The sequence below is a fragment of the Ananas comosus genome, linkage group 20, assembly GCF_001540865.1.
Source record: "Ananas comosus cultivar F153 linkage group 20, ASM154086v1, whole genome shotgun sequence".
NCBI lineage: Eukaryota > Viridiplantae > Streptophyta > Magnoliopsida > Poales > Bromeliaceae > Ananas > Ananas comosus.
Genome location: NC_033640.1, coordinates 10,494,861 through 10,511,808, shown reverse-complemented (window position 1 = coordinate 10,511,808; position 16,948 = coordinate 10,494,861). Strand labels below are relative to the sequence as shown.

The 16,948-nt window shown below is 36.3% G+C and overlaps 3 protein-coding genes across 3 annotated transcripts; 1 reads left to right on the top strand and 2 right to left on the bottom strand.

The window, feature by feature from the left end:
* Window positions 423-2,188, bottom strand: LOC109725396 (protein FLUORESCENT IN BLUE LIGHT, chloroplastic-like). Its single transcript, XM_020254559.1, has 4 exons — window positions 1,947-2,188; window positions 1,499-1,658; window positions 1,051-1,368; window positions 423-924 (listed from the first exon to the last, which is right to left on the bottom strand). The coding sequence occupies exons 1-4, from the start codon at window positions 2,148-2,150 to the stop codon at window positions 725-727; spliced, it is 882 nt and encodes a 293-aa protein (XP_020110148.1). The 5' UTR covers window positions 2,151-2,188; the 3' UTR covers window positions 423-724.
* Window positions 8,328-14,063, top strand: LOC109725849 (transcription initiation factor IIF subunit alpha). The gene is made up of 9 exons (XM_020255247.1): window positions 8,328-8,371; window positions 9,347-9,505; window positions 9,624-9,775; window positions 10,060-10,427; window positions 10,566-10,681; window positions 11,385-11,528; window positions 12,039-12,251; window positions 12,877-13,086; window positions 13,619-14,063. Exons 2-9 carry the CDS (start codon window positions 9,374-9,376, stop codon window positions 13,709-13,711), a joined length of 1,428 nt encoding a protein of 475 aa, XP_020110836.1. The 5' UTR covers window positions 8,328-8,371; window positions 9,347-9,373; the 3' UTR covers window positions 13,712-14,063.
* Window positions 14,256-16,852, bottom strand: LOC109725851 (phosphoribosylglycinamide formyltransferase, chloroplastic). Its single transcript, XM_020255248.1, has 6 exons — window positions 16,745-16,852; window positions 15,685-16,114; window positions 15,327-15,438; window positions 15,004-15,180; window positions 14,800-14,926; window positions 14,256-14,701 (listed from the first exon to the last, which is right to left on the bottom strand). The coding sequence occupies exons 2-6, from the start codon at window positions 16,094-16,096 to the stop codon at window positions 14,588-14,590; spliced, it is 942 nt and encodes a 313-aa protein (XP_020110837.1). The 5' UTR covers window positions 16,097-16,114; window positions 16,745-16,852; the 3' UTR covers window positions 14,256-14,587.

Below are 16,948 nucleotides of genomic sequence, written 5' to 3'. Positions count from 1 at the left end.
TGACTATATTGTTCATTTACATTATGGCATGTGTTATTTGGAGTGGGCATAGAGGGTGTGTGTGCATGGAGAGTATGTACATATCTACATGGAGTTATTTTGTTTGACCATTGAAGCTCATCCAACTTGTCAGTAGCAGTAAAGTGCACAATAAATTACAAAGAGAGAAAAAAAAAAAAAGAAAATTGTTGTTGGCTATGAGTATAATATATACAATGAACAATATCATGCAAAAAAATAGAATTTTAATAAGATAAAGGATGCTTAAAACAGCCGAGTAACATCGACTGCAGAGTCCTTACATAATTAACCAACAAACAAGTCTCAAGTTTAATCCTAATCATGGTTATTAATTTCCAATGCAACAACATTTCACCGCGTGCGCATCAGAGATAAACTCAATCGATACGAAAAACAACCCATTAATTCATCCAATAAGTTTCATACTCTTTTTATTAATTCCAACAATATGGAGCACCATAGATATCTCTACAGAGTATGATACGAATTTTCCGATACATTTTCTGAGAAGATGCACCATCCATAAACACATAGCATTTCCAAGAACATAGAGTTAGTTGAAGGGAAAAAAACTACATCAGATACCGAAAACATGTCAAAAGCTGTAAGGTTCAAATGTGTGAAGTAAACATGACACACAATTTTCTTTCTCAAGCATTGAGAAATAGAAAAAAGAAGAGTGGCATTTTTTGCACCTAGTCATTCATTTATCCAATCTAGATATGTATCTGTCGTAGAACTTTGCTGCTCGCTCGAGATCTCCAAGCTCAGTGTAGCAGTCGGCTATTGCGCCATATGCCTCTGTACTGCCGGAGTCCTCCCCTACTTTTTTCGATATCTCCAAAACCCTTGAGTGGTATTTTATAGCCTCCCTGTACTTTCCCTGCCTCTGTAGGGATGCACCTGAAGGGCAAAATGGCGTTTGCGATTAAGAGAGAGAGAGAGAGAGAGAGAGAGAGAGAGAGAGAATATACTACGACCGGTAGTTAAACATCAACAGTTATCGAGAAGTTATAGGAAAAACGAAACCTAATCCACGAGCAGCTTTCTTCTCCTCGAGATGTTCCCCCAAGCTCTGGGCGAGCTCGAAAGCGGCCTTGAACTCCACGAAGGCCTTGTCGAGTTCTTGATTCCTCAGGAATTTCTTTCCAGTTTTCAAAATTCTCATCAATTCCTGCTTATTAGGATCAACGATCACTTCGCTCTCTGCGATTCTACCGACCGGTGCGTACGTCAAACTCGGAGCGTACGACTCTATCTTCGCTTGTCTTCTTAGCGCGGTGTTGATTTGGCGTAGCTGGTCATTCACGCGCTCCAGCTCTTCTCTTCTCTGCCGTGCCAGCAATCCTATCGGGGCATATTGTTAGTATCATAATTTCGAAAACAAAAACCCGAGAATGGGAATCAACGGTGAGCGATGAAACAAATTTTCAAAGAGAGAGTAGTTGCATGCGAAAATGCGACACATTTATCTTACCTGTGACGGTAGCCCCTATCATAGCAACAGCAAAGAAAAGTGGCATTTTAGTAAATGAGCTCTCTCCCTGACATTGTTCCGCTAAAGCTTCAAGAGGCGAAACAAGCATCAACGCGCTTGCAACAACAATAGCCCTGGAGAAGCCAAATGACACCACTTTCTGCAGCAAAATTTCATCGATTGCAGGAAATGAAAAACAATAGCCACATTGTAAAATTACTATACAGAGAAATCGATACAACACTCGAAAAAAATGAACTAAAACCTTCTAAACATGCAAACTGCAAGAACTGACTACAGTTAGAACTGTAAACATACCTTCCGATATAACATTTCACATCAACATCTCGAAACATACTCTTCTATATATATATTTTTTTGCCAGAGTGCATATTAAAGCGTAGAAAAGCGATAGAGAGAAATAAAACATGACGATTCACTGCCATACCTGATGACTAGATAGACATTCCACGACAACATAGAACAATCCCAGCAATCTCCTATCGGCGTCTTCCGGCTTAACTACCTGGAAAGCATCTGGCCCAATTTCTACGGAATCACGGCGCGGTAGGCTCTGGCATTTTCTATGTTGTGCTCCAACATCCATCGGGAACAACGCCACCCTTCTCTTTATCAACGGACGAAACACCATCTCCTCTGAAATTTCGAATAAAATTCAGTATCAGCTAAATGCGCAGAGCACCACTACAAACAGATCAAAATTTCCGACAGTAGTACGAGAACATCATTAACTGACACATACTGGTTTTATTTTACTAAACTACTGAGCAAATTATTCTACTGTTTTTCAACTCACAGATTCGGTCCGAAAACAAACTCTGTCGAAAGTTTAATAAACTGAATCCCCTACTAAGCAAGAAAAATATATAACCTGTAAAATAAATTACACACGAGTCGTGGATTTCATTAGTAAATATCACCTTATATAGGCCTACACTGAAAAGCATGAGTATATTCATTGTAAAAAAAAAAAAAAAAAAAAAAAAAAAAAAAAAAAAAAAAAAAACAAAGAGAGGGAGAAAAACAATGCTGAATATATATTAATAGTAAATTATCATTTTATTGAATTTCCCTAGTCTCTAGTCTCCTTTAATTTCCTCCTATTTAATTAAGTTCACGTCCTATCGTAGACGTGAGGGGGAATGAAATATTAAAAACACTGTCATCTAATAACTTAAACTTTTGAAGAATAATGGTTGTTTTATATTATATAATAAAAAGAGCAAAAGATCTATATCAAGTTTAGTAGATTGTTTTAAATTCTTTTTTCTGCTTGAAAAAATTTTGAGTAATTAATTTGCAATTTACTTTTATAAACCTGGATTACATTATTATCAAAGGTAAATTTCATACAAGTCCCTGCAAATGTAGTGAATGACAAATATATCCCTACAAAGTTCAACTTTTATAATTGTACTTCCTACAAAAGTATTGATATTTTCAAATATGTCCCTCTGGTTTGTTATTGTTAGAGGACAGTTAGATAGCTGTTTATATTTTTAATTTTGCCATCACAAATATATCCCTCCAAAAACTATAACAATATAATATAAATGAGTAAAAATATAAAAAACTAATCAGACTTAAGTATTTAATTTATGGTTAAATAAATTTTTCTAACGAATTCTAACGGTAGGGACATATTTGAAAATATCAGAACTTTTGCAATGACAACATACGAAAGTTAAGATTTGTAAGAATATATTTGTTATTTATTATTTTTGTAGGGATCTGTATAAAATTAACCCTATTATCAATTTCAAACATTTTTTTTTTCTTCGGAAGAGAATCGCCATTCGTCAACGCATGGCGCAGAATTTTGGAAAAAAAAACAAAAGCATCACTTTAGTAAAGCCTTGTAATTCAACAATTCTTTGATTCTAAAAGAGGAATGAATCAAACATGGAAATTAAAGTGAGAGGTGAATATGCATGAAAATTATTTGAACTACCGTGTTCACAATTGGAAGAGGTAACTTNTCGATGGTCACGTGTTTTTTTTTTTTTTTTTTCTTATTTTTACGTTTTTTTAAAATTTTCCGGTATATTACACTTTTGGTCGCTAAACTATGTCACGTACCGTTTGGTTCGGGGTTAAGAAAAAATTTTTATTTCAGGAATATGATTAAGTTCAGGGTTAAGATGGGTTAAAGTATTTTTGTGTTTGGTTGGGGGTTGGAGTTAGTTCAGAATTAAGAAAAATAATATTTGATTGGAATAGATTTGATAAGAAGAATAGTAGGTAAACTAGTATTTTGTTTGATTGGAGGAGTAGGGTGGGGTGGGGTTAGGTCAGGTGGGGTTAACTAACCCCACCCTAAATGGGCTATTCCGGACTAGCCCATTTGGGATGGGATTTGCTAACCCCACTCTTTTTTGTTGTTGTTAGGAAATAAATTCGGGGTTAAGGGATTATTCCACCCCTTAACCCCTAACCAAACAAGGGAGTGCACGCAAGTTGGTCCTCCAATCTTAATTCGTTATAATAATATTTGACTAAAAATTTTAAATTGTTATAATCAAATCTCGCAATCTAATTTAGTTGATCAAATACTCACGTATTGCTAACATAAAAATGGTGTGACCGTTGTGTTATGATTGATGATAGAGTGAGGATTAATATGCCACATCGCTTTCATCTCACTAATACGTGGAACGTCGATATTTAATCAACTAAATTGGTTTGTTAGTGATTGTTTCTTACATAGAGCATGAGGTTCTACATTTGAAGTTAAGTTATTTCATATTTTCAGCTGAGTTCATTTAAAAAAAAAAAAACGAGCGAAATAGGTAGCATACCATCTTTCTCTGACAAAAATTAAATTGGATTCTTTCTCAAAAAAAAAAAAAAAGATTGTCGGACTTGATTGTAACAATTCAAAAGTTCGAGTGAAAAATTAAAACATTGGATTGTCGGATTTGATTACAACAATTTAAGAAGTTTGAGTGACAAATTATTATAAATTATAGTTTGAGAATCAAAGTATCATGAGCTTTATAGTTTCATGACCAAAAGCGTAATTTACCTTTTATTTTTTAAGTTAAGGATGTGTTTGGTTTCACGTAAAAGTATAAAAAAAATTTTGTGAAAAAAAAAATAGAGGAAAATAAATTTTACGCTCTCTAGTGTTTGATTTGAGATTTTTTTTTTTCGGCTGAAAAGAAAAAAATTATAAATAGGAAACTATTATATATTTATTTTTTTATTCCATATATTATATATTATTGATATATAATAATTATTATTATATTATATATGTTAGGATTATAGTTTATATTTAATAGTAAAAATAAAATATTATTATATATATATATATATATAGTCCGGTTAGGATACTATCAATAGTACAAAATTTTTTATGCTATCAAGTTTTCCGCTGTTAGATTTAGCTCTTTTATTATTTCCATCCGTTCGATTATACTATTCAACCAATCACTCACTCAACCTTAGGGGGCCCACATCATCCTAGCTGCACATCTTTTAATTCAAAGGCAGAAAACTTAATAGCACCAAGTCATTGGTGTTATTAATAGTATTCGAGCCTAGTTCTATATATAGAGAGAGAGAGAAAGAGTTGATCTAGAATACTCTTAAAAGCACTAAGGGAGTGGTACTTTTGAGTTTTTAGCCATTGGATAGAGAGATGTAGGGCTAAGATGATGGTGGTAGGTGGTAGTATGTGGAATAGTGTTTGATCTAAAGGCTATTAGTAATGAAGGAGTAAATTCAAAGGTTAAAAACTAGAAGCACCAAAGAATTGGTGCTTCTAAAAGTATTCTAACTCAATTATATATATATATATTAATATATAGTATATATATATATAATGACTAAATACTTTTAAAGATCACCCTATTGGTGCTTTTAGGTTTCTAGCCCTTGGATCATAACTACTTGATTACTAATAGCCTTGGATCAAATTACTATTCCACCTACCACCACCTACCCACCATCTACAATCCTTACATTCCGTCCATCAATGATTACAAAACTCAAAGCATATTGATGCTTTTTGAGAGTATTTACTAGCTCAAATCTATATCTATTAACTTATATGAATTCCCAATGTTTGTTGCCACATGGCAAGTTTTCCTTCACCCTCACTAGAATGTGACTCTTCTTCTTCCCCTCATTAAACTTTCAATGTACATTTTAACGGTTCCACTTACAAAACTTTCAATTAATGTATTTAAATGGTTCCACTAACAAAACTTTCAATTAATATATTTAAATGGTCCCACTATCATCTACCATTTTACCGTTTCTATCTACAATTATTCATTATGACCCTTTTCATTCCCTCCACTATACTTTCAATTAATGCAAACGATTCCACTACCAAACTTTCAATTAGTATGCTTAAATGATCTCACTACCATCTTACAATCCTAACCTCTCTATCTCCAATTATTCATTATGGTCATTTTCCTTCCCTCCATCAGACTTTTAATTTTTTATTTCCAATCTATTCATCAATTCTCTATCTCTAATCTTTTGCTTCCCTCACTCGCTCCCTCTCTCTCACTAATGCGCGCCCACTTTCCCTTTCCGCCATGACATTTGGTGGATATATCAAGTAAGATACACAAGAGAATATTTAATATTTTTTTATTATTAATTACTATTATAATTTTTATCCGCTGCAAAGCGCGGACCCCTTCACTAGTATATATATATATATATATATAAAAGAAAAGAGGGAAGAGAGGTCTACAATGTATCTCTCTCTCACGGTCCACGAGATGGAGTGGATCACATGCCCGCTGTCCCGCTCCCCTACCGACGCCGTGATTTTTCCGGCATCTGTTTTCGTTTTTCGCACTTATAAAGTGGCACGCCGTTTTTTCTGAATCTGTAAAAGTAATTTTTTAAAATATTTATTTTTTGGACAACCAAACAACAAATATCTACTTTTCAGCTGATTTTTTTAAAACATAATTTTTTATATAGAACCAAACACGCCATAAAACTTAATTGCATTAAAACTGCACCATAAGCAAAGCTACTACTTTTTTTATTTTATTAATATTTATACTACAAATAATAAATATATAATTTTAGACATAATCTAATAATTTTATTAAAAAGAAAGTACCTAAATGTACATTCAGCCTATTTCGACAAAGAAGAAATAAGAGAAATATCTACAAACAAAGTGAAAAATAGTTAAAAATATTTTTAATAGAAGCTTTACTTTGTTTTTCTTTTCCTGACTATATTCGTTTATTTCATTTAGAAATAAACTTAGCTGGAAATGTAAATCAACTAGAATTCGAATTTAGGTCTCGAGTACCAACCACCAAGTTTTTTGCCACTTGCTCTAAGGATGATCCTCAACGTTGAACGCCACCGTATGTTGATTATCTGAAGGCATTTATAAGTATATATAATTGAAGATAGATATGCAGTAGTGAGATTATATGTATATAGTCTATATGGGGCTGATATATATAGTATTTATAGATATAGCGTATAGGGTGGCAGGGGGGGTGTATACTGACGTGCAGGCGTACTAATGGGGCTATCGTAGAGTCACAGGACGCGCTCTTGCTGTGCTTCTAAACTCGTTGTTCGATGTTGTGCGGATAGAGCGGTCGAATCGTGAGATCCGGTGGCGCCGTGGGGGCTCCGTTAAACTGATATAGAGTATTGAAGTACTAAAATAAATTTATGATTTACATACTTTGCTAGTGAACGAAGGGGCTCAAATCACGGCTGAAAAATAAAATCTTACAAAATGTAATAATATGGTATATCAAAATTTTAAATCAAAGATATTGACTTGTTTTAATATAGTATAAAGAATCTGTCTATCAAGAATTTCCGTGATTTGGATTTTTACAACCGTTAACTTGCAAAGCGGCCACCTAAATCGATCATTGAAATTTGTTTGATTTTGGAGCGCCATTCGATCACAGGCAAATGATATCAAAAATAATAAATATTAATTTCTAGGTATACTCAAATGCTCTAGATCAATTTTTAACGTGAGCCTGATGACGATTCGAATAAGTCCGCAACATCGAAGAGGTGGAAGCACGGAAGGCTCGGTCTTCCGATACGTGCATAGTCCGTGCATACTAATATATATAGTAATATGATATAGAGTTGAGCTATGTACTTTACAAGTATCACTATCATGGTGTATTAGTTTAAGCATTGGAGTCTACTTTTTGATTATTAATAGCTTGGATTAAACCATCTATCCACCTACCGACCACCGCCATCATCTCTCAACGCTCACATTTCTCCATCCAAGGCTAAAAACAACAAGTTACTCCATGCAATGAGTTTACACAGTATGTCAGCCCTCACTATAATATATATATATATTATATATTTAATTATACTTTATCTGAATATTCTGTTTTGATATTAATTTAAATTTATTTTGATTCAATTTAGCGTGGCGGGGTGGTGGGAGGCATAATTAATTAAGTGAAACACAGGTAGGGGGCTACTCCGTGCGAGGCGGGTGCGCGGCGTTCCTTAAGGCGGGGCCGACCCTTTTCCCAATCCCCCTTCTTCCTCTTCGTCTCCCTCTCCTTCTTTCTCTAAGGCCTAAACACGCGTGAGAGGGTTAAGCGGGGCGTAGGATTGCGGGGGGGCGGGTCGTTGTGTTGAGCTCAAAGCGGCTAGGACGGAGAGGGGGGGTGGAGTGCATGGGGGTATGGTGGGTGCGTGAGGGGCCGGGGGGCGTGCGAGGAGCTGGCGGCCGACTCCGACGCCTCTACGGGCACGAACTGCAAACACACTCGTACGCTCTGGCTCTCCGCGGTCAAAGCCGCATGAGCAGAACCGGCGCCGGTGCCCTCGATCTGTGCGCCAGCCCCCATCACCAACCTCATCCGGATCTATGGCGCGTCGCCGGGATCCCTTCCTCCTCCTTTCCTCTGTTAGGTTTTGGGAATTGATTTGATGCACCTAGTGTGAGCAATTAGCGTCTATTTGGGTGTGATGAAGATGTTAGTGCGGGATTGGTGATGATGCATTGGTAGTGTCGTTAGGAGGAGTAGCGTAATTGCTTTGCGCTGCGTGCTGCAAGTTCGATGTGATTTTGGTAACTGTGATAGTACCGAAGTTCTAGTGTGGTGCTTTCGTCAAGTTACTTGGAGTACACATTTGATGATATCGTGATAACAGTTTTCAAAGAGAACAACTCAAATAGATGATAAAAAGGAAGCCCTTAGATTATATATTTTTAGCAGCTGGAGATTTACTTACTTACAAAGACTCTTTTAGCAGTAGGGTTTTGCTGGCTACTCTAGAAGCTTCCAATTGTTGATTTTGTTGTCGGTTGGTGAATTGATATTATAGCGATTATAATGTTTCGCTTGGATTCAATTGCTATGGATTTCACTTGAGCTTGTAAATAATGTAGATGAAAGCTTCCAGAGAAACCCTTAGCTGATTTTTGTTGCCGTATGTTTAAGTTTTTACTGGTAGAAGAAAATAAGAGTCCAATTCTAAGCTCTAAAAAGTGACATAACTCAATTAGATGATTAAATTTTTCTGTGTATTTGATCATTGATTCATCACTATTGATTTACTTATACCTGCAAGGCTACAAGGACATGTTTATGGCCTGTGACTCCTATTTTAAAATATTGACGCGAATTTCCATTATTGTCTGTACTACTTGTTTTTCAATGTAACCAATAGGGTATTCCTGCAATGGTGGTTCATGCAAAAAAGAAAAAGAAAAAAAAATTGTGTGTGTTTAACTTTATCAAGGTTTTGCTTATTGTGAACATGTTCATATTCCTCCTGGTAATCCAATATTTTTTCCCCCTCTTTAAATTGCTGTAATGCCTGTTTCACTTACAGGAATATAATGTCCGGGCAAATGCCACCATGGATAAGTCTTTTTCTATTGGCAGATTTGTTACTGGTCTGCCACCTTTTTCCAAGAAAAAGAGTGCAGAGAACAAGTGGTCTCTTCACAAGGAAGGTCTTCAAGGACGGCAATTAACTGATACTTTGCGGGTATCTGGAATCTCTACTATCATTATTTAATAATTGAACTTCATTGGAATCTTTACATCTTGTTACCAGCATTTGTTCTTGATAACTTCTATCTGTGACTACCAATGATATAAATCAGGAGAAATACAAGAATAAACCATGGATTCTGGAAGATGAGACCGGTCAGTATCAGTATCAAGGCCAACTTGAAGGATCACAGTCTTCAACTGCAACATACTATCTGCTGATGCTGCACGGGAAGGAGTTCTTAGCTTTTCCTGCTGGTTCCTGGTATGCATTTGCTATGTATAACTTCAATGGTTCTTCTCTGTTGTTGTGTTTCATTGCTTACTTATTATCCCATGTCTTTCTATTATATTGTAAGAGCAATAGTATTTAAAGGCAGTTTAAAAGTTTACCAATTATAATCAACACGTGTATACGCGCCTGCAGTATACACACACTGATACACATATGTAATGCAAGTTATAAGCAATTTCAATGGTGATATTTCCTATGGCTTGATAGTGGATATATCAAAAGTAGGCTCACAGATAATTATAATCTCTTTCCAGGTATAACTTTAGCAAAATTGCGCAGTACAAGCAATTGACATTAGAGGAGGCTGAAGAGAAGATGAATAAGAGGAAGAACAATGCAACTGGATATGAAAGATGGATGATGAAGGCAGCAACTAATGGAGCTGCTGCTTTTGGTGAAACGAAGAAGAATGAGAGCGCAGGGAGTGAACGGTTAGATGTTGGTCGCCCTAAGAAAGGTAAAAACAATGAAGATGAAGATCATTCTGATAAGGGTGAGGAGAATGAGGAAGAGGAGGTAGCCAGGAAGAACAAGCTTGAGCTCAATAAAAAGGGCGTTGATGACGATGATGATGAAGGTGGAAAGGGTGACTTTGATTTGGATGATGATGAAATTGAGAAAGGTCAGTTATCATAATTGACATGATAGTAATTTTGTAAATGTTTTTTTTTAAAAAAATTATGTTTGGTACTTCATGAATCTTAGAAGCCTGTTCTTTAGTCATTGATCTGTATGTTAGTGACATATTTCCCCTCATCAGGTGATGATTGGGAGCATGAAGAGATATTCACTGATGATGATGAAGCCGTGGGGAATGATCCAGAAGAACGGGAAGATCTAGCTCCTGAGATTCCTGCTCCACCAGAAATTAAGCAGGTACAACTAGGAAATATCTAGAGAGTGGAAACATTTGAGAGTTGATGTCTTTAACAGATTTTATCATGAAATCTAGGATTTCAGACATTGGTAGCTCAACAATCATATATTTAAGAGAATACCTCTGATAAGAGCTCTACAAAAATTAAGAGGGTTTCCTACAATATTAAAAAGTCTAAGACTGTTAGGCCTATTAAATAACTTAATTTTGTGGATATCAGCATTTGTACTTGTTTTGCACTTTAGTCCATCATGCTTGCCCTCCCCCCCCTCCCCCTTCCCCCCTCCCAACCAAAAAAAAAGATCAACCAGAAAGACAAAAGTAATAAAAACACTGTTTGCTGTCCGCAGATATATATGTTTACTTCACTACATAAGAATTTATCTTGAGTTTTTTTTTTTTTTCCTTATTTTAGAAAGAGGGGGTGGTGAGGTGATGTTGATTTATCTTAGTAGTTAGTGGTTGTTTGAAGGCCATGATGATTTATCCAAGTATTTTATTGGTTGTTCTATGATTAACTGATTCAACTAATTTTGTAACGTCTTGTTCATTCGTTTTTGACATTCAGAACCTCCTTAACTAATATGTTTCTTTTGCTTATTTGATATTATCTTGCATTTCCAATTAGGAATGGCTTTTGATAAAAATAACCGCTACATAAAATCACTAATGTTACCTTACCTAAATCAACTCTATGCTTAGGATGATGATGATGAGGATGAAGAAGAAGAGGGTGGCTTGAGCAAGTCTGGAAAGGAATTGAAGAAATTGCTTGGGAAGGCTGCTGGGTTGAACGAATCAGATGCTGAGGAAGACAACGAGGAAGATGTAAACTACGAGGAAGATGTAATCTTATTTTACCTTTTAAAACTTGCATGCCTGTTATAAACAGATGCTCTATTTTTGTCTCTTAAACACTAATATTAGTTGGAACTCTCTAGTTGTGCTTTTTAACTCTGTATTGTGTTTTCTTTTGCATATATAACCCTGTAAATTGCATATGTACTGCTTTAAAGTTGATATTTGCATGCATACTCCTGAAAACATTGCTTATTTGCATATGCCCCTCCCATAGGTATATATATTCTTTGCTTTCATACCCCTGACGGGGGTATGAATGCAAATAAATAGACTTTCCATAGGCAGATGTGCAAATACCAACTGTGGAAACATATTTATGCAATTTTGTGTATTTGCATGTGTACATGCAAAAGACTCCTTTCACTTATTGGATCCGTGCACAATCACTTATTTGATTCTCTTATGCCCATGTTTTTAGGCATACATAGTCTACAATCGCTATGATGAATAGTGCTCTGATCATTTTTTTATTTTATTTTTATTTTGATTATATAGGAAGAGGAGACATCCCCTGTTCTCGTTCCAAAACATAAAGAAGCACCCAAAGATGAACCTGTAGAGAACAGCCCATCAAAGCCAACTCCTCCTTCGGGATCTGCTCGTAGTACGCCATCTGCATCCAAATCATCAAAGTCAAAGAGGAAGACCGGAAGTGATGATGCAAAGTCTGCTAATGGTGCAACTGCGAAGAAGGTGAAGACTGAAAGTGTAAGTTGACCAATTTATCATTCCACTTAGATGAGAAACTGCGCCTTTTTTACATATATCCTTGCAAAATCACCTTTTGTTATACCCCTTAAAATCCTCCCTCAAAAGTGTCATCTCGTAAAAAATTACCCGTAAGTAGGTGAATGATCCAGTTAATGGGAGAGTTGGTTTCGTGTTAGTTAGAGTTTATTTGAAGAGGGTTGTTATTGTAACTACAGCGGTATATAGTGAAAAACATTAAGGAGGTGTATGGATGGAACAAAAGTAGTAGGACAGTATGTATTTCAAATTGAGGTGACTATTATTTGTTTGCTTAAGTCTAACTGTCTAAGTGTTGAAGTTTCAAAGTAATGAAACACTGATTCCAGAGAACTTGACTTTTGCTGGGTACTTCCGACTTAAATATTCTTCTTGCTTCCAACCAAGCACTCAAAAGTTTTTGAAGGGCATATGTGAAAATTCAGGTTGTGCAACGATATGTTTTGCATAAATAGATAATTTTGAAGGAGATAGATATGAATCTGTTGACATTGAGAAATCTTACATCTTATTATTTCTGGATTGGCTATACTGTTATGAAGTGACATTATTTTGAATAATTAGACTTGTGTCCTTGTTGGATCAGGAAACAAAAGCGAAGGATGAGACACCATCTTCATCAAAATCTAGCGCTGCATCTCAGAAAGCACCTGCTTCGGCAGCTGCTCGATCTGGAACTACACCCTCTACTGCTCCTGTTACAGAGGAAGAAATCAGGAGTGTTCTTCTTTCAATAACACCGGTAACAACACAGGATCTAGTTGCCAGATTCAAAGCTAGGCTAAAATCGAAGGAGGTAGGTTTTCTATTTATCTACCTGTGAGTACCGGAAGTTCGTATTAGCATCTTTTTTCTACAATTTAATGCTGTTTGTTGCCTGCTGTGATAAATTTTACTCGCTATAAATTAAGAAACATCCAATAGGAAATTATGACCCTACTTTCTCCGTTTATTATTAGGACTAGTGGAATCATATCCTTTTCTGGTATGCTTTTCATTATCACAAGACTGTAGGAGTTACTCTTTTTCTCTAACGTATATTTTTATTTCTTAAACGTACATAGTTCACATTTTCTTTACGTTTGGAGGCCGAGTTTCTTGTTACCAGTGTTTGTATCTCATAAATATTTCTAACTATCTTCAGTATCCAAAAGTAAAAAATATTCAGATTCTTCCTCGAGTTAAAAGCAGTAGAGATTATGTTACAATTCGTGTATTACAAGCTACTTCAATTAGGTTAAAATAGACCTTATCTGATGAACGATATAGCCTGCGGTTTTTGCAATCTTTGACATACTAATATGTATCGTGAATTTGCTTTGTTTCAGGATAAGGCGGCTTTTGCGGATATTCTGCGGAGAATATCAAAAATTCAGAAGACCAATGGTCACAGCTACGTTATTCTGAAAGATAGTAAGTAAATTTTATAGTTGGCCTGGTACAACGATGTATGGACGATCTAAGAGCTTCGAGTCTCTGTAAGAAACAATGCAGGTTTTTTTCTCTTTTTTTTTTAACTGTTGTAATATTCTACATTTTTTACTTTTGGTTCCTTTTAATATGGAACACTCCAAAATATTACATGTGCATTAAGGAGAACATGCAAGCTTCTAATCCTGTTACGTGTTTCACGATTCAGTGGTCACTCTCGGTTGTTACCTCGTGTGTTTCACGTAACATGCTAGGTTGTATTTTCCACTTACAAACATGACACACAGTATAGTAAGATAGACAAACTAATTTGGATAAATAGAGAACTATGTTTGATATTGATGAAGAATGTTTATTTATATGTACTCTTTTTCACATCGAGTTGAGTTGGGAGTTATATATATGTTGGATACACCAAGAGCTATATCAATTAAAATAGTGCATAAAGTGTTATAATTACAATTCATCTGCTTATCATACCAGTACGTAAAGATGTGTAGTTCAATTTGGTGACCTTTCAATACTTGTACAAAATACTAAAAAATCTCATCAATTATCACAAGAAGGTTCTCGAGAAGGAAAAAACAAGATTGATACAATGAGTTGAGAAAGAGTTCATATACAAACTGATGGTCATTGTTTATAAATGAACAATTAAACCTCATTATTTAGGAAAAGAATTTCCCCGGAGGATAATCTAAATTGTGTATATTAGTACAAGGGAATTGATACCACCAAAATGAAATTTGATAATGCAAAACGAAATTCATTGTATCAAACCATGTTCTATAGCTCTAGCAATTGTCAAAGTTACTTTGGCGATATCAGTTCCCTTAGTACAAATGTTGTGCACTGCAGTAAATTATTTAGATGTATTCTTCTGGATTTGTTCGGCTTTTAATGAGAGGAACTCCATCTTCCCTCCATACCACGCGATCTTCGCATAACGCAGCAACCGCCTCCACATAAACCTTGTGCTCCTGGAATTCACATTGTATTGTTATAAATATAAAAAATGTGACCAATTGTTAATAAGCCATTCAAGTACTCAAAATGAAACTTTTAAGTTGAAAGATACCTCTTTAAGGACTCTTGCAGCTAATTGCTCGGGGCTGTCATCGGCCAAAACGGGCACAGCCCTCTGAGCGAGAATCCGACCAGTGTCATAATGTTCATCCACAAAGTGGATGGTCGGACCCGAGTATCTGCGAGGTAATGGACAACAAGCATTGGCATAGTCATCACAAGATGAGTGTGATCTCATGTTTACTTGTATCAATACCTGGCACCAGAGGCAATGACAGCTTTATGCACCTTCAAACCGTAAAACCCTTTGCCTCCAAATGCCGGTAGAAGCGAAGGATGGATGTTTAATATGGATTTTGGAAACGCCCGTACTAGTTCGACAGGTATGAGTTTCAAGTAACCGGCAAGGAGAAGAAAATCGACCTCAAATTTCCTGTTTGGCGTAATAAAGATGCACGAGCATGAGATCCAGTTTGTCCACAGCATGTTAATAATCAAACCAGCTTAGATAGAAAGTTGATAGCACGATAGTTCGAGAAGACACCGAAAATGTCACCGGCATAAAGAAAGCAAACTGACCTTAGAGCACTTATTAGTACATCGGTTGATAAACCCTCTGACGATGATTTAGACTTAGGGAAGAAAATAACTGCGATGCCGTTGTTTCTTGCATATTCAGCTCCTCCGCAACCTGGCATGCCAGTGCAAGTGAAAAAAGGGATCTGGCGAGAAACTTGTTGAACACAGTTCATACTTTTAGCCGGATAACTAGACAAAAAGAGATATTTTACTAGTCCAACATGCATATAGTTTGTAGTACTTCAATAGAACAAAACTACTAACTTAATGTACTGTAGATTAACATGAACAGTTACATCTTCTTTTCGAACACTTTTAGGGGAAGTGCAACTATCGTGGAAAAGGGTAGAAAACTCACTGGGTTTATCTGTGACGAGAACAGCAACATCTCCGTGAATCAACCCATCGAGAGTAGCCACATGAATCGACTTGAAATTCGAACCTCCGCCAGAGACAAAAATGGCAAGCCTTTTCCTCCGTGGCCCACTTCCCGAATCGTCCCCTTTACTAACATTTCCTTCTGTCGGAGCATAACATCGACATTCTAAGCCTTTCCGACTGATCAATGTCTTCTGACGATGTTGTTCTCCAGCAGAGTATGCATTATACGAAAGGAATTTTTGCTGTATCGGAAAGCAAAGGATCTGCTGGGAAGAGGATCTAGTCCTTAGGTGTTTCTGGGATGGTTGGATCGCCGTTAGAGAAAACCCCAACCCAACACCTGAGCTTAAAGTATCCATTCGACAAACCGTAAATCGGTTCATACTCATATTTAAACTGCTTCCTCCCTGATTGAGCATAAACCAAAAACAATGAGTGACGGTACGACTAAGATTTAGCTGTGAACAAATAATACTGTCAATAACATTACGATTACCAGTAATAGAGAAACAATCACACCAATCGTTTCATTCTATTTGCGTACTCTAAAGGTGAATCGAAAGTTAACAACAAATTTGCCTTCCGTCGCGATGAACAAAACTAAAAAGGCGCGAGCACGCCAAACTAAAGAATACACATTCATCTCTGCCAATGCTTTCTACAAGCACCTAGTCCTTACTCCTTAGTGCTTGATTTGAAGCTAATTCCAATACAAACTTTCCTAAAAGCAATGTTTTGAGATCGGTATCCGAACTTTGTAAAATTCTGATTTTTTACAGCCATGCCTTGCACTATGTTTGATTTCAGTATGTCACCATCAATATTTGAGGAAATAATTTGCAATCTAAGAGAATATTATGCCATTTGGAGTAAAAATCACCGAGTTGTAACTGTAAAATCGGAAACTTTCCAATAGAACTCGATCAAAAACATCCTGAAAAATTCTGCTGAAATCAAAAGGAACATAACATAGGGTAGTAAAAGGTCGATTCCGAACTGGGGATTGAAGGGTTAGAGAGAGAGAGAGTAGCTATTACCTTCAAGCAAGATGCGGCGAGGAGAGAGAGAGAGAGAGAGAGAGAGAGAGAGAGAGAGAGAGAGAGAACTAGGGTTTATGGGGGAGAAGCTGAGGTGTGAGAAAGTGTCACGTGAACCGGGTCCACCAGGTCATCAAAGAACGCATTAAGCGGGTCCGGTTACCGGTGTACAGCGGGTCCGGTTACCGGTTTCCGATACCCGCG

Excerpts from the sequence above, each read along its gene's own strand:
- LOC109725851 (XM_020255248.1), bottom strand. The coding sequence starts at position 16,096 with ATGAGTATGAACCGATTTACGGTTTGTCGAATGGATACTTTAAGCTCA. Across the intron at positions 14,927-15,003 it reads GTCATTGCCTCTGGTGCCAG|ATACTCGGGTCCGACCATCC; the intron begins GTATTGATACAA and ends ATTACCTCGCAG. Across the intron at positions 14,702-14,799 it reads CTGCAAGAGTCCTTAAAGAG|GAGCACAAGGTTTATGTGGA; the intron begins GTATCTTTCAAC and ends TGTGAATTCCAG.
- LOC109725396 (XM_020254559.1), bottom strand. The coding sequence starts at position 2,150 with ATGGTGTTTCGTCCGTTGATAAAGAGAAGGGTGGCGTTGTTCCCGATG. Across the intron at positions 1,659-1,946 it reads AATGTCTATCTAGTCATCAG|AAAGTGGTGTCATTTGGCTT; the intron begins GTATGGCAGTGA and ends ATTTTGCTGCAG. Across the intron at positions 925-1,050 it reads GAAAGCTGCTCGTGGATTAG|GTGCATCCCTACAGAGGCAG; the intron begins GTTTCGTTTTTC and ends TTTGCCCTTCAG.
- LOC109725849 (XM_020255247.1), top strand. The coding sequence starts at position 9,374 with ATGGATAAGTCTTTTTCTATTGGCAGATTTGTTACTGGTCTGCCACCT. Across the intron at positions 9,776-10,059 it reads GCTTTTCCTGCTGGTTCCTG|GTATAACTTTAGCAAAATTG; the intron begins GTATGCATTTGC and ends ATCTCTTTCCAG. Across the intron at positions 10,682-11,384 it reads CTCCACCAGAAATTAAGCAG|GATGATGATGATGAGGATGA; the intron begins GTACAACTAGGA and ends CTCTATGCTTAG.